Source organism: Peromyscus leucopus, chromosome X (assembly GCF_004664715.2).
Source record: "Peromyscus leucopus breed LL Stock chromosome X, UCI_PerLeu_2.1, whole genome shotgun sequence".
Taxonomy (NCBI): Eukaryota; Metazoa; Chordata; class Mammalia; order Rodentia; family Cricetidae; genus Peromyscus; species Peromyscus leucopus.
Genome location: NC_051083.1, coordinates 36,461,672 through 36,481,240, shown reverse-complemented (window position 1 = coordinate 36,481,240; position 19,569 = coordinate 36,461,672). Strand labels below are relative to the sequence as shown.

At 38.6% G+C, this 19,569-nt stretch overlaps 1 protein-coding gene across 1 annotated transcript in view; it reads right to left on the bottom strand.

Moving 5' to 3' along the window:
• Positions 1-19,569, bottom strand: part of Phex (phosphate regulating endopeptidase homolog X-linked) — a 192,072-nt gene that overhangs the window by 103,257 nt on the left and 69,246 nt on the right. Inside the window, exon 13 of the mRNA XM_037199438.1 lies at positions 2,658-2,759. Within this exon, the coding sequence (XP_037055333.1) occupies positions 2,658-2,759 (102 nt within the window). The remainder of the gene's footprint in view (positions 1-2,657; positions 2,760-19,569) is intronic.

Below are 19,569 nucleotides of genomic sequence, written 5' to 3'. Positions count from 1 at the left end.
CAGTTTGAGAGGTTGGTCGCGAAGGAAAGCTGAGGTCAACACCTCTTAGGAGGTACTTTAATTAGCTGCAGGCCTGAGCTCCATGGTGAGACAAAGAAAAGCTTTAGGCCCCTCACAAATCAGAACCTTTTTTTTTTTTCAGCTTTCCCAATGGGTAAGCCAAGTGACTCAGCATCAGCCCAGTGTGGGCACTATTATTGATGAGAAATCTTCCGCCTGGGTGATATACTGCATACAACACATGCCCAAAGAACAGTGCCAAGTCATACCAGGAAGAAAAGGCGAATTATTCACCTCCACTTTAGATGCAGCAAATCCTCTCTTAATGCAGGGGGCTACTCCGTATCAGAAAGACAAAGCTCAGAGATGGGCAGAGATTTCTATGTAAGACTCAAGGAATTGTTAGGCAGAGTCTCTTCTTTCTTGTTGACTATTAAAAAGGCAATCAAGTTGAGGAAAGCAGAAGGAAAGGGGGGGAGGTGGAGAGAAAAAATATATTATTTCAAAAACAGCCCCAGAGTGAAAAGCAGCACAAAAGCCTGCAGCTTCTGCCTTCTTAGTTAGTACTATGAGCTCCACCTAGAGGTCATTTCTAGAATCGCGAGTTAATTCAAGTTTCGAAAAGAAAAATGTACATTTTCTCCGGTTCAGGGCTAGTACTGACTGGGAAAACTCCTGGATATCCTTGGACAACACCCCGTTTCTTGTCTCGAATTACTGGAACTTCTCTAAACCTTGAGATGCAAGAACTCCCCGGGGAACCTAATGAGATCCAGAAGGACAATTGCCTTTGATGTCTGTTCCCGTCAGGCTGCTACTGGAGTTTCTGGCAGATTGAACTCAGCTCAAAGAAAGCAGAGTGTTCAAAGAATACTTATAGAAAGGGGAAAGTGACAGTTCTGGTTGAAATAAAATGAAAGACGGCAAGAAACCTGAAGGGCCAACAGGATCGTGTCTAATATTAGAAGGACTGAGAATAGTTTCCTTTAAGGACTCATGGACCACTTGCTTAGAAGACCCAGCTACAAGGCAGTCTTTTCCTAATTGGACACCAACAAGTACTGTGAAGTGAGCTTAATTTCTTTTTCTGAAAGTCTGACTATAAGCTCCCAAATATTCATAACTCGCTCATTCATATGGTTTCTCGCTCTCACTCTTGCTCTCCGCCTCCCTCCTTTCTTCCCTCCCTCCCTACTTCCATCTCTCTCCCTCTCTCTTCACACCAGTCTATTGTGTGAAAATTGATACTTTAGGATTCCATGCTACAACAAAGGGCACCTAATACACTGATCATCCCAACTGCCCAGTACAAGATACATCCTGCCCCACACATCACAAGCTAGCTCTGCAAATCAACCCAGCCTTCAAGAAACAACAATGTGTTGATGCCAAAAGTTTCACCTACCATATGGAGAGTGCCCCCCCCACACACACACACACTCACACACAGCCTCTGTGTTCCTGCCTCCTTCAGCCTGTGCCGTACATGACCCAAAACAGCTTTGACAGATCTTGGAGGGAGGGAAGAAAAAAAATTACCCTTTGTGTTCTTCCATTTCAACAAGGGGACTTGGTATTTACAGCATTCCTACAATGAGAATCTCCTTGTTTCTTGACCATAAGGCAAAAATGCTGGTGCTAATGATGACTCAAAGCAGTGGACCTAATGATAATAGTCAGAGGTGGGTGGCTAAAATCACAAATGCACAGACCTCCAACTTAATACACTAAAGCAGGCATTGCTAATGAGGTGCCCAGCACAATTGTGCGTGTCTGTGTCCCACTGACAACTGCTCTCATCAGGAAGGTTTCTAAACACCCTCTAAAAAGAAGAAATGTTCCCAATTTCAGAGCCTCTCAGCTACAGAGTGGCATCTGTAGGGAGTCCAGCAAGTGTACGCTCTGGCCCTGCCCATTTGAGTTCCAGCTCCAGAATATCTCCAATTCAAGACGGACCCCTTTATTATTTGTAGACAACATAGCTTGTTCAGAATTTCCCTGTTTATTCCTTTATCTTGTTGTACAGCATCAGAGAATTTTACCAAGTTTCACAAGTACCCACTTGTGACAGGAACTATTTTTTTCTATTATTCCACAATGGTCTATCACTCATATACAGCTGATATGCATGGTCTTTGGACCATTTGTGGAACATAATGGGCTAGGAGGTACATGTGCTTTACTACAGGAAAAGACTTGCCTCAGGACATTTGCACACATCATGCACAAATGGAGAAGACACATGGACAATATGGGGTTTTCTTCTTTGCAACTTGAGGGCCCTTCTGCCAGCTGCTTCCCATGGCTCCCCACTGCTCTACATTCTGCCATATCCGATGATGGTTTATAGCAAAATTCGCTAGGCAGTAAGCCATGTGGCTCTTACAGACAGCAATTAAGAGCGAAGGAAAGGCTGAATTACACGGCATTTGAAAATGCAGTTAGAGAAAGAACAAGTCAGATCTCATTTTCTGTTACCTCCTGGTGATGAAATCTATGTGTTCATCCAAAGTACACACCTACCTCTAGGGTCATTTGAAGCCAACAGCTCAGTCAATAAAAAAAAAATCAACTGCACAGTCAATGTCAAGCATGAAAATCCATTAAACAGAAAGTCAGGGTGTTTTTTTTTTTCTTCCATCAAAGGAAATCCTTACCTTTTCTTGAGCTTTTCTTTTTGTCCCTGCATCCATCCATTCGTTTTCTTTCTCCAGCATGTCAATAAAGGCCCAGCGAACACCCTCAATCAATTCTTCCATCTATTAAAAAAAAAAAAAAAAAAAAAAAAAAAAAAAAAAAAAAAAGCAGCGTCAAAGCCAGAAACTTCAGACAAGGTTCCATTCACCTAAATCAGGTTGCAAGAAAACTACTTCAAGGTTCAAAATCTGGACGGGGGGGAGGGAGGTTCAGTTCAATTCCATGCTCTGACATTTTTCAGGGAGAAGCATCTGTGAACAGATTTTACAGGGAGGTGGTGAAAAACCCACTAGCTATCACTAGCCAATCACTTGCCTATATGTAGCTACAAAAGAGGTCTGTCCTCATCAAGGTAATAATCAATTCCAATAATTTAATAAGAGTTGGGGAATGTAGCTCAGTGGTAAAGTGCATGCCTACAAGTGCAAAGCCCTGGGTTCTATCCCCAATACCACACACACATGCACACACGTGTATACACATACACACACACATACACACACACACACACACACACACACACACACACACACACACACACACATACACAGTTTTATCAGAACCTGAGAGTGTCAAGCAAAACCACAGACTGTGTATGGCATTACCAAGAAAGCAAGCAACAATTGAAAGAGGTATTGTTAAAAGAGAATCATACAGGGAGATAGAGCACTCAAAAGGACATTATGCCAACATAAATCAGATTTATGTTAAGACCCCAAATCTCCCTAAATTCAGTGCCAGTCGTGAAACCAAATGCCTAGTCAATGTCTATTACCTTCCTACTTCTCCCTCTCCTTCCTTGCAGGCCAGCAAAGTCTTATTTCAGATGTACAATGATGGGGACAAGACAGCATCTATAGAAAGGAAGTTTTCTGAAAGGCCTTTTCTTAAGCATTTAAAGAATGAGATCGTATCCATGTTGAGGACACTTTTGCTTTGATGACAGCCTCTGCTGGTCCATAGCAGGGGTGAGAAAACTGGGGAAGAGAGTCACTGACAAAGGGGTGCAAGGAGACCCCACCATGTATGTATGCCTCATAATCCCATTCGCCTGCAGAAATGCCTTGGCTTCCTTGACGGGGTAGTCAATAAAGAACAAACCCTGTAGTCTGATCCCAGACTATATTTATTATATAGGGATTATATTTATTGTTGATATTATGGACCTCTAAATCAATTGTTAATGTTCTTTATAACCATCCCCTTTGTTCTATAAGGAATTGTCAGCATAAAACTCACTCAAAATAATGTCTCTCTATTTAATAAGTTTTCAGCTTTGTTTTCAGTTCAATAACAGTTGTAAGGGAACCAGAGCTGTAAATCAGTGGCTGGGTTCCATCATATGTAAATCAGAACAAACAGCAGATGGGGAAGGGGGGCTTCACAGCTATTTCTTCCCAACTTAGTGAAAACACAAAAAGAAAGAGAGAGCTCAAGTCAGGATCCAGGCGTGACAAGAACATGAGATGACAGGAGGACAAAGTCTCTTTAACATCATTAAGTCTGAGTTCTCAACTTGGTGAGCATATTGGAATCTTGGGGGAGCTTTAAAAGTCCTGACAAAAAGTGATTTAAAAAAAGAAAAGAAGGAAGGAAGGAAGGAAGGAAGGAAGGAAGGAAGGAAGGAAGGAAGGAAGGAAGGAAGGAAGGAAGGAAGGAAGGAAGAAGCTTGGAGCTCACATATCAGGACACTGGTGTCGTTGGTCATAAGGTTCAGCCTTGGCAGTGGGAGTTTTGAGAGCTCTCCAGGTGAGTCCTATGTACATAAAAGGTTGAACTCCATGAGCATTTCAGGAAGCCACTTATTTATATGAACAAAGAAATTAGAAGTCAATGGTCTACATAAATTCATATAGCTAGTGAAGGCCAGAGCCAGGCCTGGACCACAAAACCTAAATGACAACTGCGAGTACAGAGTTTCTAGAAGCCTCAAATGTTTTCCCCCACGAATCAGAGGAACATGCCAAGGAAGGAGCAGTTAACTAACAGTCAGATGCAGAAGTAAGCATTCCTAACAGGAGGCCTGACAGGAGGGGTACAGAAATGACATGGAGCTTCCCAGAGACTACATCTTTTGCTTATGCAGTACTTAGCACCCTTAAAACTTGATAAACTTCATCAAGTTAGCACATTACCTGCATGGAGAAAGAACAAAGCTGTCTTCCCAAATCAGAGGGGGAGACCAGAGATGGAAAGAAGTGAGTAGAGTTGACATATTTGGTGATCAAAGAAATGGAACCAGATGATTAATGCATGTGGAGAGGAGAAGATCAGGGAGATGGGTAATTCCCAATCTATAGGCAGGGACAATTCAGTGGATACTGCTGGCATTCTCTAAGATGAAAATATGGGAGAAAAAGAGAGCTGGACCATGGTGTGATTAGGAGAGCATGGACATTGAGACAGCCAATCTGTAAAACCCAGTAAAGGAGCTATGAAGAAAGGAGGTGGAGATAGGGATAACCAAGTGGTCTGAGACTTGGGACTGTGCAATATTTGCTGATGATGATTTTGTTGATATTGCTGCTGCTTGGTGTGTGAGCTCTCTGTGTTCTAATACCAGTGGACACACTGGAAAGGAAAAGACTTAAACTATGGCAAAGGCCATAAAAGGTCTCTGAAAGGACAGAGGGGAAGATGAGATCCAAAGACTGTATGGAAAGATTCTTCTTACACATAAGGCAGGATTACAAGAGGAAGAAAGGCAGAAATGTCATAAGAATATCAAGATTAGAGGGCATATGATCATATATTTTCTCTTTGAAATTGGATTGAGATGTACAAAAAGAGTTTCTCTTAAAAGAATAGTCTGCTCCTTCATACATGGCCATACACATCCTGGCATCATGAGCACACTGTGAGGAAAAGGGCCTTTGTGTATCAAGCAGAAGAAAAGAATAAAAGGTTTCCTCCCAGTACTCTGGCCAGCATGTAGCATCAACAGGAAGTAGCTAACAAGTAAGCAAAAAACTGACCATCCCTAAGGAAATATTTGTTTTGAATAAGATGCAGGAAAACTAATATTTCATTATATTTTAATCAATCAAATGAAACAAAATAAACCACTGCCCAAGCCAAAAAGATCTTTGGCAGTTAGTTTTTGTCGTTTATTTGTAGATGTAACCAACCGTCTTATTAAATAAGAAACACAGAACCAATGTAAAAGAGAAAGCCAAGAGGTCAGAGCTCAGAGATAAAATCTCACCCTTCCTTCTGCAGTGGTCCTAGCTCTCCGAAAAAAACCTATTTCCTGTGTGTATGTCTTTTCATAGTCTTTTGTTCTGCCTTCTCATTGGTTGTAAACCCAAACACGTGACTGGCTCATCACTGTCTGTATGTACAGCCCCCCAGGTCTTAAAGGCATATGTCTCCAATGCTGGCTGTATCCCTGAACACACAGAGATCTGCCTAGCTCTTCTACCAAGTGCTGGGATTAAAGGCGTGTGCCACCACCGCCACACTCTTGCTATGGCTCTAATAGCTCTGACCCCCGGGCAACTTTATTTATTAACATACAATCAAAATCACATTTCAGTACAATTAGAATACTACCACATTTATTTGTTTGTTTTAGATTCCTACAATGAGTCTTGAGGCCATTTTAACCCTATTGTCTTCAGTGGCATTTTAATAAAGTATACACTTTTTATTAAAACCAGGCTAAGCAGCTTGGTTTCAAAGGAGCTGCCTTGTCCATTTCTGGGCATTATAACAGCTATCAAGTGCATCAAAGGCTTAAGAATAGAATTTTCCATAGGTTTTCAAAGCTCTTTGTCTGTAACCTGCTGATTGGCATTCCAAGTGGAAATACACTGAGGCAAACTGATTTCAGCTTATTGTCTGAATGAAGAATGACAAATAGTTTACTCATATGTAGAATTCCTTCTCCCCCTCCCACCTCTGTCTTCTGTAAATCAATACTTTAATAACTCACTCTCTTTGTGCCTTTCATCTATGTCAAAATGTAAGTAAATCACTGCACTTCTTGCCACACTTGGTCCTTCTTTGCCCTTGAGAGCAACTTCTCTCTCTCTCTCTCTCTCTCTCTCTCTCTCTCTCTCTCTCTCTCTCTCTCTCTCTCTCTCTCTCTCTCTCCTTTATGGATTTATTCTATAATATTTTCTGTGAAATGGTACTGAACTACCCTAACAGACTTCCAGAACAAGAGAAATATTCAAAGATGATTAATGTCATTGGTTAGCATGTCAATGCAAGTAAGATAATGATTTTAGCATACTGGAACCAGGAAAATAAATCGTAGAACGCTTTTGATGTTTATCTTTGGACGAGTCTACAGAGTCACACAATAACATTGCCTTCAGTCAAATTGTCCTCTCCAAGACAGCAAAAGCCTGACATAATTTTTAAGTAAGTAGGAAAGAGAAATAATATTTTTTCACCAAACCTTGACCTAATAGCCCAAGAGCCATCATATAGCATTAATGGAAATCACTTAAAGATGGAGTCAGCAGGTTAAGTTATCCACACAAAATGTTTATTTAGAGTCAAAGACCAAAATGTAACATACAAGAATGAACTAAAATATTACTGTGATAAAATCTGTCACATTTGGGTCAAGGGCCTTCCAGGTAAAGCAACATTTTGGGAATCATCTATCTGTTTCAGATTTTCTGAATCAACACTGAAAGTACAATTCATTTGGCTGGTCTATGGCAGTGGTCGGTTCTCTTCCTCGACCATGTCTGTTTCAAAGTTACCTCTTCTGCTCACTCTTTGAACCCCATAATTTGGGTCATAATATCCTATATTGGACCATAGAAAATTGCACATATATCTATATCCATGTTATTTTTCTATCATGAGCTTTAAAAAAGTGACTTTCAATCATGTCCTTCCCACTCCCCTTACTCTCTCTTCTAATATTTCCTCCACACACACAGGCATGAGAAATTTTCCTTTCATATAAATAGGTAGTGACAGTGCATACTGATTCATTTAAGCACATGCCAACAGTGTTTTGTGGTCAGGGGATTCAGTTTACCCCATGAATTGCTATAGTTCCCTTCCAGTCTTTGCTTCTGGCTATAGAGAAATCCTACAAAACTAATTCAAATTCTTACTCACATCCATGAATCCCATCCTGATGTTTTAATCCCTTCTTGGAGTTCCTCTCAGGCTTATAATCAGAACAATATGAGTATATATGATGTATGATTGTGACTGTTTCCCATTTATATTTCTTTAGTCTCCCTAACAAGATATAGGAATGTTGAGAACAAGAACCATGACTTAGATCAAATTAGATTATAGATATGTAAGAAAGCCAATAGGTATCCTGAAAAATTAAATTTTCTGTAACTTTCATGATTTTGTATATTGTATATAATTTTTACATGATGATTTTCTATTTCACATTCATAACTAATACTGACATTGAGCAGATGCTCAGTAAAGACAAATTCATCACTTCATGCTTTTTAAACTCTCCACTGGAAGTTTTAACTAGAGAAACTAGGTAAGAACAAAAATAGAAGGTATACAAGCAGGAAAGGAAGAAATAAAAGCATCCCTCTTTATAGATTATATGATCCTATATGCAGAAAAACCTAAAACTCCATCAAATGACTCATAAAATGATAAATCCAGTAATGTTACAAGATACAAAATAAATGCATAAAACAACTAGCACATTATATCCCAATAACATTGATGAGAAAAAAATTGTAAAAGCAAATCCATTCACAATAGCTAAGAATTAAAATATGTAGGACTAGCTAGCACAGGAAGCAAAAGAGCTCTACAGTGAAAAGTATAGAGCCATGATTAAGAAAAGAGGGGGACCCAAAATTAGGAAGGACCTCCCATTTTCAAGAGAGGAATAATTAATATTATTAAAATGTCCATGTTACTCAAAATGATTTACAGATTCAAAGCAATTCCTGGGGAAATATCAATAAAAGTTTTTATGGAACTACAAAAAGACATCCTGAAATTGCTACAGAAGCACAGAAGACCCTAAATAACCCAAACAATCTTGGGCAAATAAAAGCAAAGCTGAAGGCATCACAATATCTAGTTTTGAGACATACTACAAGGCATAAGCAAAACAGCATGGTATTGGCATGAGAACAGACACCCAAGCCAGAACAGAACAAGGATGCCAGAAATAAACCCATGCAACTACAGCCAACTGATTCTCAACAAAAGGCCAAAAACATACATTTTCCTCATCAATAAAATAGTCTCAGGAAAACTAGATATTCATATGTATAATATTGAATTATATCTCTGTCTCTCACCTTGGACTAAAATGAACTGAGAAACTACTAGAAGGAAACAGAGAAAACTGTCCCAAACATTGGTGTAGACCATGAAATGTTTTCAATATGATCCCCAGAGGACAGGAAACAAAAGCAAAAATACAGGATTGGAATTCATCAAACTAGAAAGCTCTGTGCCACAAAGGGAGCAAAACAAAGAACCAACCTAGGAAATAGAAGAAAATATCTGAACTCATAATCTGATGAAGTATTAATACCTTAACCATATAGAGTACAAAAAAGAAATAGCAAAACAAACCTTAAGGAATCCAATTTTAAAATGGGCAAATGATCTGAATAGCTATGTCTCGAAAGAAGAAATACAAGTGGCCAAGCAGTATATGAAAGAAAATGCAGTGTTATTAGCCATTGGAAAAGTGAGAATCACAGCCACAGTGTCATCTCATCCTGGCTATGATGGCTGTCATTTTTAAATAACAAATGCTGGTGATGAAGTGGCATGCCACATGTGGACATAAAAATGTAAGACTGTAAGTCACCTTAAAAGTAGAAGAGTAATTATTAGAGGCTAGAGAATGGAGGGAATAGAACATAAGAAGCTAGATTCGATTTCGATTGGTGTGCCTTGTATACACATACAAAACCATCATAGTAAGTAGTTTTGTTAAAATGAAAAAAATACTTCTAGCATATGAGTATATGAGAGTAAGGAACTGAAAGTGAACCAAATGTTTTTCATGTATGCAAATCTATAATACTCATCTGGTATAAGAGAAAATATAAAGCTCTCTCATATATAGTATGTGATTTCCCAAATATAACCAAGAGATTTAATATGAGACTTTAAAAGCGGGAAAGCTACATGGCATCTCTTTTCACACAAAGTCAGTTTTTAAAACAGACCTATTCAAACTGAGTGATTCAAAACTGAATCCATCAGTGAATAACAAATCCATCTTTACATTAATGGGAAGGTCATAGTAAATATCTCTGGAATGGCTATAGCCTGCAACCAAATGCAAACTTCACCGAAAAACAGGTAATTTGGTGAGTTAGCCTCGTCTACTCTTAAATTGCAGGCATCAACACTACATTTGAAAAATGGATAAGAATGGTGATATGTGTGTATGTATATATATATATATATATATATTACATATATGTGTGTGTGCATGTATGTGTGTATGTATACAAATACACACACACACACATACACACATATATATCCATACCATTGATGTAGAATAGAGTCAGATTCCTCTACTTCAAACCACTTGATTAATGAAAGGGAAGAACAGACATCATTATTAATGTTTGTAGTTAACTAACAAATGGGCTATATTCTCAGGAAAGGGCAACTGTCATTTTACTAGAAATACAGACATCAGACATTAAGTGAATTCATAAATATTACATATTCATTGATTCATTAGGCTATAAATATTTATATAAATGAGTTTGAATTAGCTTCTGATAAAATATAATAATGGTACTGAAATAAGTAATGGATGGATGTACAATGGAGGTGGAACAAATGGTTAAGTCAAAAAGAAAAAAGTCTAGGGACGGAAACTGCTGTGGTTTCTGGCAGCCGAATGAGCCAATAAATCACATCAGATTGTCAGGATTAGCAAACTTGCATAGCCATTAAACATGTTGGCAAAAGAAAAAAGAATATCCAATTATTTTGGCCCAAGCTATGCTATAAAGCATGTTAGTCTGGTGGCACAAGAGTTTAGTGTGTGCTTTCATCAAGGCTACACATCTGTAAGACTGGGCTAGGAACAGTAAGAATATCTTTTTCACCAAATATGAATATACAAGATGTTTCCTATTTTATAATTTATCATGTCCTGTTGGCCACTTTGCCACTTTCAGAGGGAATGAATCAGAAACCAGAATAATGTCTACAAGTTAACCATGTCATCATAATGGCTCGGCTCTTGGCCTTAGCTGTGGTAACGACACCCTTTCCCCCAGCAAGTAACTGTGTTTGACCATTCCCAATGTTCAGATCTGATTCAAGGCACAAATACTTTCTTGCAATAAATGAATCTCCAGTACCAGGCTTTTGCATTGTATAGGTCTGATCCAATTTTCTTGCCCAGATGGTGACCAATTAAATGTGGCAAACGCATCACTGTCCATTGCTATCCCAAGACGTAGACAACAAATGTGAAAAGTGGGCCAGACATGTCATAATCATGGCAGCACATTCAAGGCCAAAGCCAAGAGTAGTGTCCACACTTATTTCAAAAGAATTCCCAATGAGCTATCTAAATTACTTCTTTTGCTGGATGTCATTTTACCAAAGATTGCATAAGTGAGTTGTCAACACTGGGGTCTGAGGATATTTACTGCAACAAGATTCAGCCCACAGAGAGTTGTGAAACCTGGATCTGTTATAAAAACTATATTTGGCTCCTTGAATAGTTTCTTGAGATTCTCCTATGAGCCAAACTAATGTTAAATGACAGAGCAGCTTCTGGGATGTGGCCAATCCAATAACATTAAAAAGGTATGGAGAGATTCCTTTTTAAAGGAATTAAAAACATTCCAGGCATGAAGAGATGGCCCTGCAGTTAAGAGTGCTTGTTGCTCTTGCAGAGGATCACAGTTCAATTCCCAGTACCTATGTAGGGCAGCTAACAAACACTTGTAACTCCAACTGTAGGGGATCTGACACCCTTTCCTGACCTCCACAGGCACCCACATGCATATGCATGTACTAAACCACAAACACACACATACACCTAAATAAAAATAAGTCTTTTTTTTAAAGAAACAGAGCTTTATTCCAACTGAAAACTCCTACGCAAATATCCATTGAAGCCTACCAATGACAAGATGAATGTACTATCTTCACTCTAAAATAGATTAGAAAGAGGAAGTCTGCACGCAGAAGGTGCCACAGCCTGTGTCAAAACCTTCATATTATAAACTCTACCTTTCCTGTTAATGTGAGGCATGGCCCCCAGAAGAAGTGTGAGCTAACATTTCCTGGCTACTTACTGTGTATCATGGATTGTGCTGAGCCACTATAAGGATTATCTCATTGAATCCTCACCCCAACCCAAAAAGGCAGGTACTAGTTTGTCTTTTTCTGTGATAGTCTGAAATCACAGCTTTAGTCTGCACCCATTCCTTTACCCACAGCCTATGCTATGTGGCTTTAGATCACTTTACTAAAAATCCCAGCTCTGTAATCTGGCCCTGCCTTGTGATCTTGGTCAACAGAATGTAGACATAGCATTTGTATTAGCTACTTGTCTGATTGCTGTGATTTAAAAAAAAAAAAAAACAGGAGGAAGGATTTGGCTTATACTTTGAGAGTATAGTCTATCATGGTGAAGAGGACATAGCTGCAAGAATGTGGCAAAGCTGGTCACATTGCTTCCACAGTCAGGAAACAGAGAACAGTGAATGTTCACTTTTTATGCAGCCAGGGATCCCAGCCCATGGAATGGTGCTGCCCATTCTTAAGTTGGGTCTTTCCTCTTCAACTAAACCTGTCTGAAAATGCCCTCATAAATATTCTCAGAGGTGTGTTTCTATGGTGATTCTAAATCTAGTCAAGTTGACAATGAAGAGTAAGTATCCCAATATTTATGCCCGTTCTGAGTCTGAGCCTCAGGAGACCCCACATGTTTCTGCTTGCTTGCTTGCACCTCTGCCATCATCATGGGAGTATGTCCAGGCTAGCCAGATGATGGAAGTAAGACACATGGAACAGGGCCTAGTTGTCCCAGTCACTTCTGCCAAAACTAATTGTGACGGGCCAACCCCCAGACATTTGAGTAAGCACAGCCAAAAATCAGCAGATCTGTAGAGGAGACCACCACTGACTCCAGATGCATCAGCAGTAATTGCTTATTGCTGAATGCCAGTTTGGTTGTGAGTGACTGTTACACTGCATTCCTCTAACAGCAGATTCTTGTGGAGAATTTATAAATATGAAAATGAGTTCCAAGAGGTTAACTAATTTTCCCAAATTGGTATAAGTAGATACTGCTTTTGAGATACCAATGCAACTTTGCAGAAAATTAGATGTGATTTCTATGCAAGGTTATTCTAAAACTCAAATAATTTCATTTTTCCTAATTCAGACAGGTCTGTAGCAGAGTTTCTCTGGAAAATGACCCTGTAGATAGCTGGTATATTTACTAGATGCACTAAGCAAGGATACCAGGAGTCAGTTTCTTTCTATGTACAACTTGTGCACAAAATAACTTTTTTTCTGGATAATGATCTTCCTGAGAGCAACTCTTATCAGTATCTGCATATATAGAGAACAAAGAACCACTAAGTATAAGGACAGTGCTGTGATGCATGACACTGACTTTCAGGTGACTTCTGCCATTAACATAAGAGTTACGTCTCATTTACTCAACTACTGAGAGAAATGGTGAACGAGGGAATTGGAAAACTTAAAGAATATTAATGGCAGCACATCAATTCAATTATCTTGGCTCACTGATGAGGTGAGCTCCTAGTATATGGAGGTTTCAAGTTCAAACTCTACCCCTGCAATTGGACCCGTGTGGGTATTTAAGTCTTTAACACCAGCTGAAGCAGTATGAGGTAGGAGGAGAATTCCTTTCTTAGGATCAGAATTATACCAGAACTGCTCACATAGCAGCTCGGACAAATAGAAGACACTGTAGTCATCTGTAGGCTTTACTAAGACATAAAGTTGGAGGTGGGGGAAACCTTATAGAGTACAAAAAGAAGTAAGAACTGTTCTAAGCAATAAATAAAATTAACATTCTTCATCTAATAAAGTCTAAATTTGAAGTAGAATAAAAGATTTACCCTACTTTAATTAGATTAACTTTCTGTGTATAGAATGTTTTTGTATCTAATGAGTCCAGTGACTTTAGTTTTCATCTGAGAGCTGATAAAAATTCTCCCTTTGACCAAACTTTAGTCAGTGTCCTCTGAGCCCTCTTTTCAACTGAATCTTGACATTGCTCTTCTCCCTATTCCTAACCCCATCCTATGCTCACTGTGTTGCCAACTTTGAACAAAATTTCTGCTCAATAGACTTAGAAAGCTTTTTCATTTTTCAATGTCTTATCACTTTCAATATCAGATCAAATTCTTCATTTGCTGTGCTTAATATTTGATTACCTTAGCCTACCTGTTGTAAGAATAAGTTTGCTTAAGCAAGAATTTCCTGCTTGCCATGTTTCCTCCAGTAGTTTGCCATGCAATGGCTCTCTCATTCTGCTTATTGGCTATAAATCTCTTGGTTTGTGTGCTGACACATGGTAGAGTGTAAGTTCTTTTTCCTATTGCAAGAGAGTTGATAGCTATTGTGGTAGTCCTGAAAAAAGTCTTTTGTTTTTGTGGGGCTGCACAGACTGAGACAGCAGTTAAAGAGTGCTTACTGCTCTTGCAGATAACACAGCTTTGGTTCTCAACACCCACATGGTAGCTCATAACTGCCTGTAACTCCAGTCCTAGAGGATCTAATACTCTCTCTTCTAGCCCCCACAGGCTCCTATACACAGAAACTCAAGTACACTCACACCTATAAACATAAATAAAAAATATTTTTTAAAAAAGAAAAAAATGAAGGCCTTACTGATCTAACAAGCATCAAAAACTGTTGTTTCTTTCCTTTAATGGGATCTATTGTATAATAAAAACACAGAAAATGTGAGGAGACAGCAAAAAAGACCTAGTGGTGGAGCTGAGATACATAATATAGGTTATGTTGTTTGAGTACACAGTGTGTACAATGAAATAATGAAAGATAAGATTTAAAAAAAAAAAAAAAAAAACAAACAACAAAACTCAGCTCAGCCAAAATGTACAGATGGGAATTCCAACTTTACTGAATTTTCTAGGAACTAGAGTTAAAGCAAAAAAAAAATTCAACACAGTAAACATATTGTTCTTTAATATATATGTCCACATCTCTGCTTAGTAACATTAATTTAAAAACCTTTTTTGAAAAGTACAGTCTTTGGTCACCACTCCCAATATCAGAGATCACTATTTAAAATTGTGTATGTAGAAAACATTGGAAATTGAGCTTGGAATGTAGACTGAGCCAAACACATGCCTAGAGTGTTATTTTACATCAAAGCTCTGATGGCCCTCTTGTTCTTTGTTGTCTGCCTGTTTCTTTGGAGAATCATATGGAACCCCAAAACGGAATATGACTGGTTGGATTTGAATTAAGTTTCACTGCCTTTTTCTTTAAAATGTTGAAATGCTAGAAACAAAACCTCTTCTGTTTCCTGTCTCTGAAAAGCTAAGAAATAGAAAGTAAGTGCCTTTTGCTTTATCTATGCTCCTAACAAGTTTGAATTAATTACAGAAAAAGTCACTGTGAAGTCTCCAAGTTCCTCATTTCGGTCACAAAATTGGTGATGACCTGGGTGTTTTTCAGAGAGAAGCTGGGGAATGTGCTCTAGCCTGGCTCTTAAGAGGCCCCCAAAGCCCTGTGTGGCAAAGGTTGGCCCTCAAGATGGTGCCATCCAAACATGGTAGAGCCTTTGAGGTATGAGACCTAGTCGGAGATATTTAAATCACTGGGTCCCAGGACCCTCCTCTTCCTCCATTTCACTCCCTGTCTATGAGGTAAGTATTGTGTTATACCACATGCATCTGCAATGATAGACTGTACTGTCACAGATCAAAAAGCAGGAGGGCCACCTGATCATAAAGTAGAAGCACCACAGCCATCAGCAAGTTCCTTCTTATAACTTTTGTCTTTTATAAGCTAATTGTCTCAGAAATTTATTATAGTTAACATAAACTGATTCACAACAGAACATGGGCTTAAGCCAGATTAGTTGGACTGAGATCTAACCTAAGCAATTTTCATGCTATATGACCTCAGAAAACTTATGGATACTCTTCAAGCCTCAGTTTTGTCAATCTGGAAAGTGGAAGCACTAATAGCAATCACAATGTCAATATAAATGATTACACATCTGGAATGTGCTTAGAAAAAAGTACTGGGCACATAGTTGAACCCCAGTTAATGCTGCTAATAATGCTACTAATAATGCTACTAATGATAATCTTCATCACTAGATTTAATTATATCGTGACTATAGCATCAGACCTCATGACAATCATTTCCATCCCGTACTTTCCTATGGATCTTCATCTGACCTCAATGAACATGAATCTAATAAATTTCCCTGTGTGTTTAAGATATGAATTACAGACTAGGGAGATGGCTCAGTTGTCAAAGTATCCATTGTGCAAGTATGAGGACCTGCGTTCACATTCTCAAAACCCATGCTAAAAGCAGGATTGCCTAAAATTCCAGCTCTAGGCGGGTGTGACTTGCTGGCCAGGGAGTTTTACCAAATCAGTGAGGCTCTATGTACTGTGAGGGATCCTTTCTCAGAAAAGTAAAGCAGAACACGAAAAAGGAAAATACCCGATGTCAACCTCTGCCTCCACGTGCACATTGAAATGACAATCTTTTACATAGATTAGGTGAAGGTAAACAACTGAAGTTAATTTCACCTGCTCATGTTATGTTAAATTTTTATTGAACTCGGGTCTTAAGGCTTACACAAACAGATCTTTATCCATTGAGCCATCTCACCAGCCCATTACTTTTTGTTTGTTTGTTTGTTTGTTTTTTGTTTTTTTGAGACAGGGTTTCTCTGTGTAGTTTTAGGTCCTGTCCTGGATCTCATTCTGTAGACCAGACTGGCCTTGAACTCACAGAGATCTACCTGGCTCTGCCTCCCCAAGTGCTGGGGATAAAAGGCTTGTGCCACCACCACGTGGCAGCCCATTACTTTTTTAACACAATCCCTAGAATATTTAAACTTATATATGTGGCTTATATCCTAGCTCTGTTGGATAGTGCTACTTCAGACCACAATGACAACAAATGTCTCCTTTCCCTCGCTCCACTGGCCAGTCCCTTAGTTATAATATAAGCAAGGCTTGCAGCTAACAGCTCTGTCCCACTCTCTGAACAGCAGGAGATTATTCACTCTCACCTCTTTAGATGTCTCTGCATTGAAAGACTCTCTTTTTTCTATATCCTGTTTGTCCCATGCCTAACTAAATTGGCTAAAATCCCTGTGAGCTCTGTGAGTGAAGGAATAGGGGCTGGTGGTAGTGTGCCTGCATGTACCCAGCTATCCTCACACTTCGAACACTAGAAGGAAACCGTAGTGTGTAATTATCCACCACTACCACCCACAGAGGGAAAAAAAAGACACTAGTAGATCAGTGGGTTGGAAGGACAGACAACTATGGCAGCAGAAGGGGATGGGGAGGCAGTCGCTTTTCTTCTGCAAATCAAACCTTGAAATGAATCGCTTGCTCCCTCTCAGCCACCATAGAAAACAGGAATATCAGAGGCAATCAACCAGAGGCCATTAGGCCAACTCCATCATGGAGAAGTGCAAGAAACATTGAAGAACAGGGGTCTCTCAGAAAAAAAAATACTATTTTTTAGGGAAAATTAGTTTAAGGAGTAGGACAGGACACAAGACCAGAAGCCCTCACACAGGATCTGACACAATCTCAATCACTGAGATTTTCAGGGACTGAATACTGAAGTATTATTCATACTATTACTATTTGAGTAAACAAAGTATTGCTGCCCAAGTTAACTGGCCTGGCCTGACCTGCTCCAGTGAATCACTGGGGTTTCTGTTTTGAGTAATAATTGTTTTCTAGAGAGTGAACTGAGGTACTTGTCACTCAAAGTGTGGTACCTGGAACAGCAGCAGCATGAACACAGAACTTACTAGAAATTGGGACCCTAGACTGAACCAAGTTAAAGAGAACCTTCGCTAAAATGCAGTGAGTTTGCCATCTTGCAATGGGATTCAGCATTTTAACAAGGCCATATGATTTGTTCACATGCTAAAGTTTGAGAAGTACCTGAAGTTTTTAACCTCCTGATTTTCATTTGCTTTAACAAACTCTTCTTGGTAAATAAACAATGATAATTTTTCAGTCTAAATTAGACTTTCTGGAATCTGCCCCAATGTGGCTCTTTCTTTCTTTCCTTCTTTCTTTCTTTTTTTTTTTTTTTTTTGACTGTAGCTAATAATACAGATTTCTCTTTTAACAAGTGCATCAGTTTTTCCAGGTGGTACTTGGATGGGATCCCTGAAACAAGGCTATAAAAAGCCAGACGTTTTTTCTTTTAGAAGTTTCCAACTTAAGTATCCCCTGAGGCAAATGGTTTGGGAATAAGGGTGGTAAATAATTTTATGTTAAAAAAATGAATATTTGTATGATTAACATACTACCCTCGTGTATATTGAAATAAATGGAGAAAGTGCCAAAATCAACTTATTTTAGAATGTCATACCCTGAGACATGAAAAGAGGGTATGTGCACCAAAACTCAGAAAATAAATTTACTATGTCTAATATTAGTTAAAATATATCTGTCAAACCTCTTCCACTATATAGATTCTTTTACTCATTTGGTGTACTTATATCCTCCTGGTATTTTAGTGTTATCACTGTGATTATTTGATAAAGTTCACATTTGTTTACTCTGGCCAAAGAGCAACCGAAAACATTTAAGGATACTGAGCATTTTAAAACAAAGCATTTGTTTCTTGGTGGACCTATTTGAAAGAGACCTGTTTATTTAAAAAATTGGGTCTCAAACTTGACATAAATTCCCCAAAGATAGTAAAACGAAATTAACAAAGGAGAATTATTTAAATCAGTGGTAGTTAAAAGTAAACTCTAGTATAGGATACATAATACCACTATTTGGTACTATTATCACTATATAACATCAACCATTTGAACCACCATGGCTTAATAGACTCAATGTCTTTGCCTTTAAACTCAATGGTTCTAAACTACCTGTATCCAATATGTTTATTTGTTTATATTGGATTGATAATACAGTACTTTATCTGCCATTGGTAAAATGTAATTCGTACAAAGAAAATTCACACTAAAGTGTCTAAATCCAAACGTATAACTAAAAAACACTCTTAATAGCAAAAGCAGCAATAAGTAACCTAACTAAAAATGAACAAAAGAGCTGAATGGGCATTTTCCAAAGACATGCAAATACCCAAGAGGTGTATGAAAATGTCCTACATGTCACTTCTCAGGGAAATCAAAATCAAAACACAGTGAAATCACTCATCATGCCTGTTAAGAGGACTACTGTGAAAGTCAAAAGAGCCAAGTGCATAAAAACAAAACTGTACACTGCTGCTTGGAATAAGAATTGGCACTGCCATCAAGGTAAGCAGTATAGAAGATCTTCAGAAAGTTCAAAATAAGACTACCATAACAATCCAGCCATTCTACTACTGGTTATATTTCCAAAGGAAATAAAAAGCATTTTGTTCAAACACAGCTCAATCCCATGTTCACCGCAACATTTTTCCTAGTAACAAAGACTAGAACCAACCTAGATCATCATCAATGAGCAAATAGGTAGAAAATGTGTGTGTGTGTGTGTGTGTGTGTGTGTGTGTCTGTGTGTCTGTGTGTGTGTGTGTGTGTGTGTTACGATGTGTATTACTTAACCACGAAACAAGGAAATGCTATCTTTTTCCAATAACATAGATAAACTTGAAGGACATGATGCTAAGTGAAATAAGCCAGACACAGAAGGGCAGAAAAGATTTATAGGTGGAATAAAAAAAAGCAAC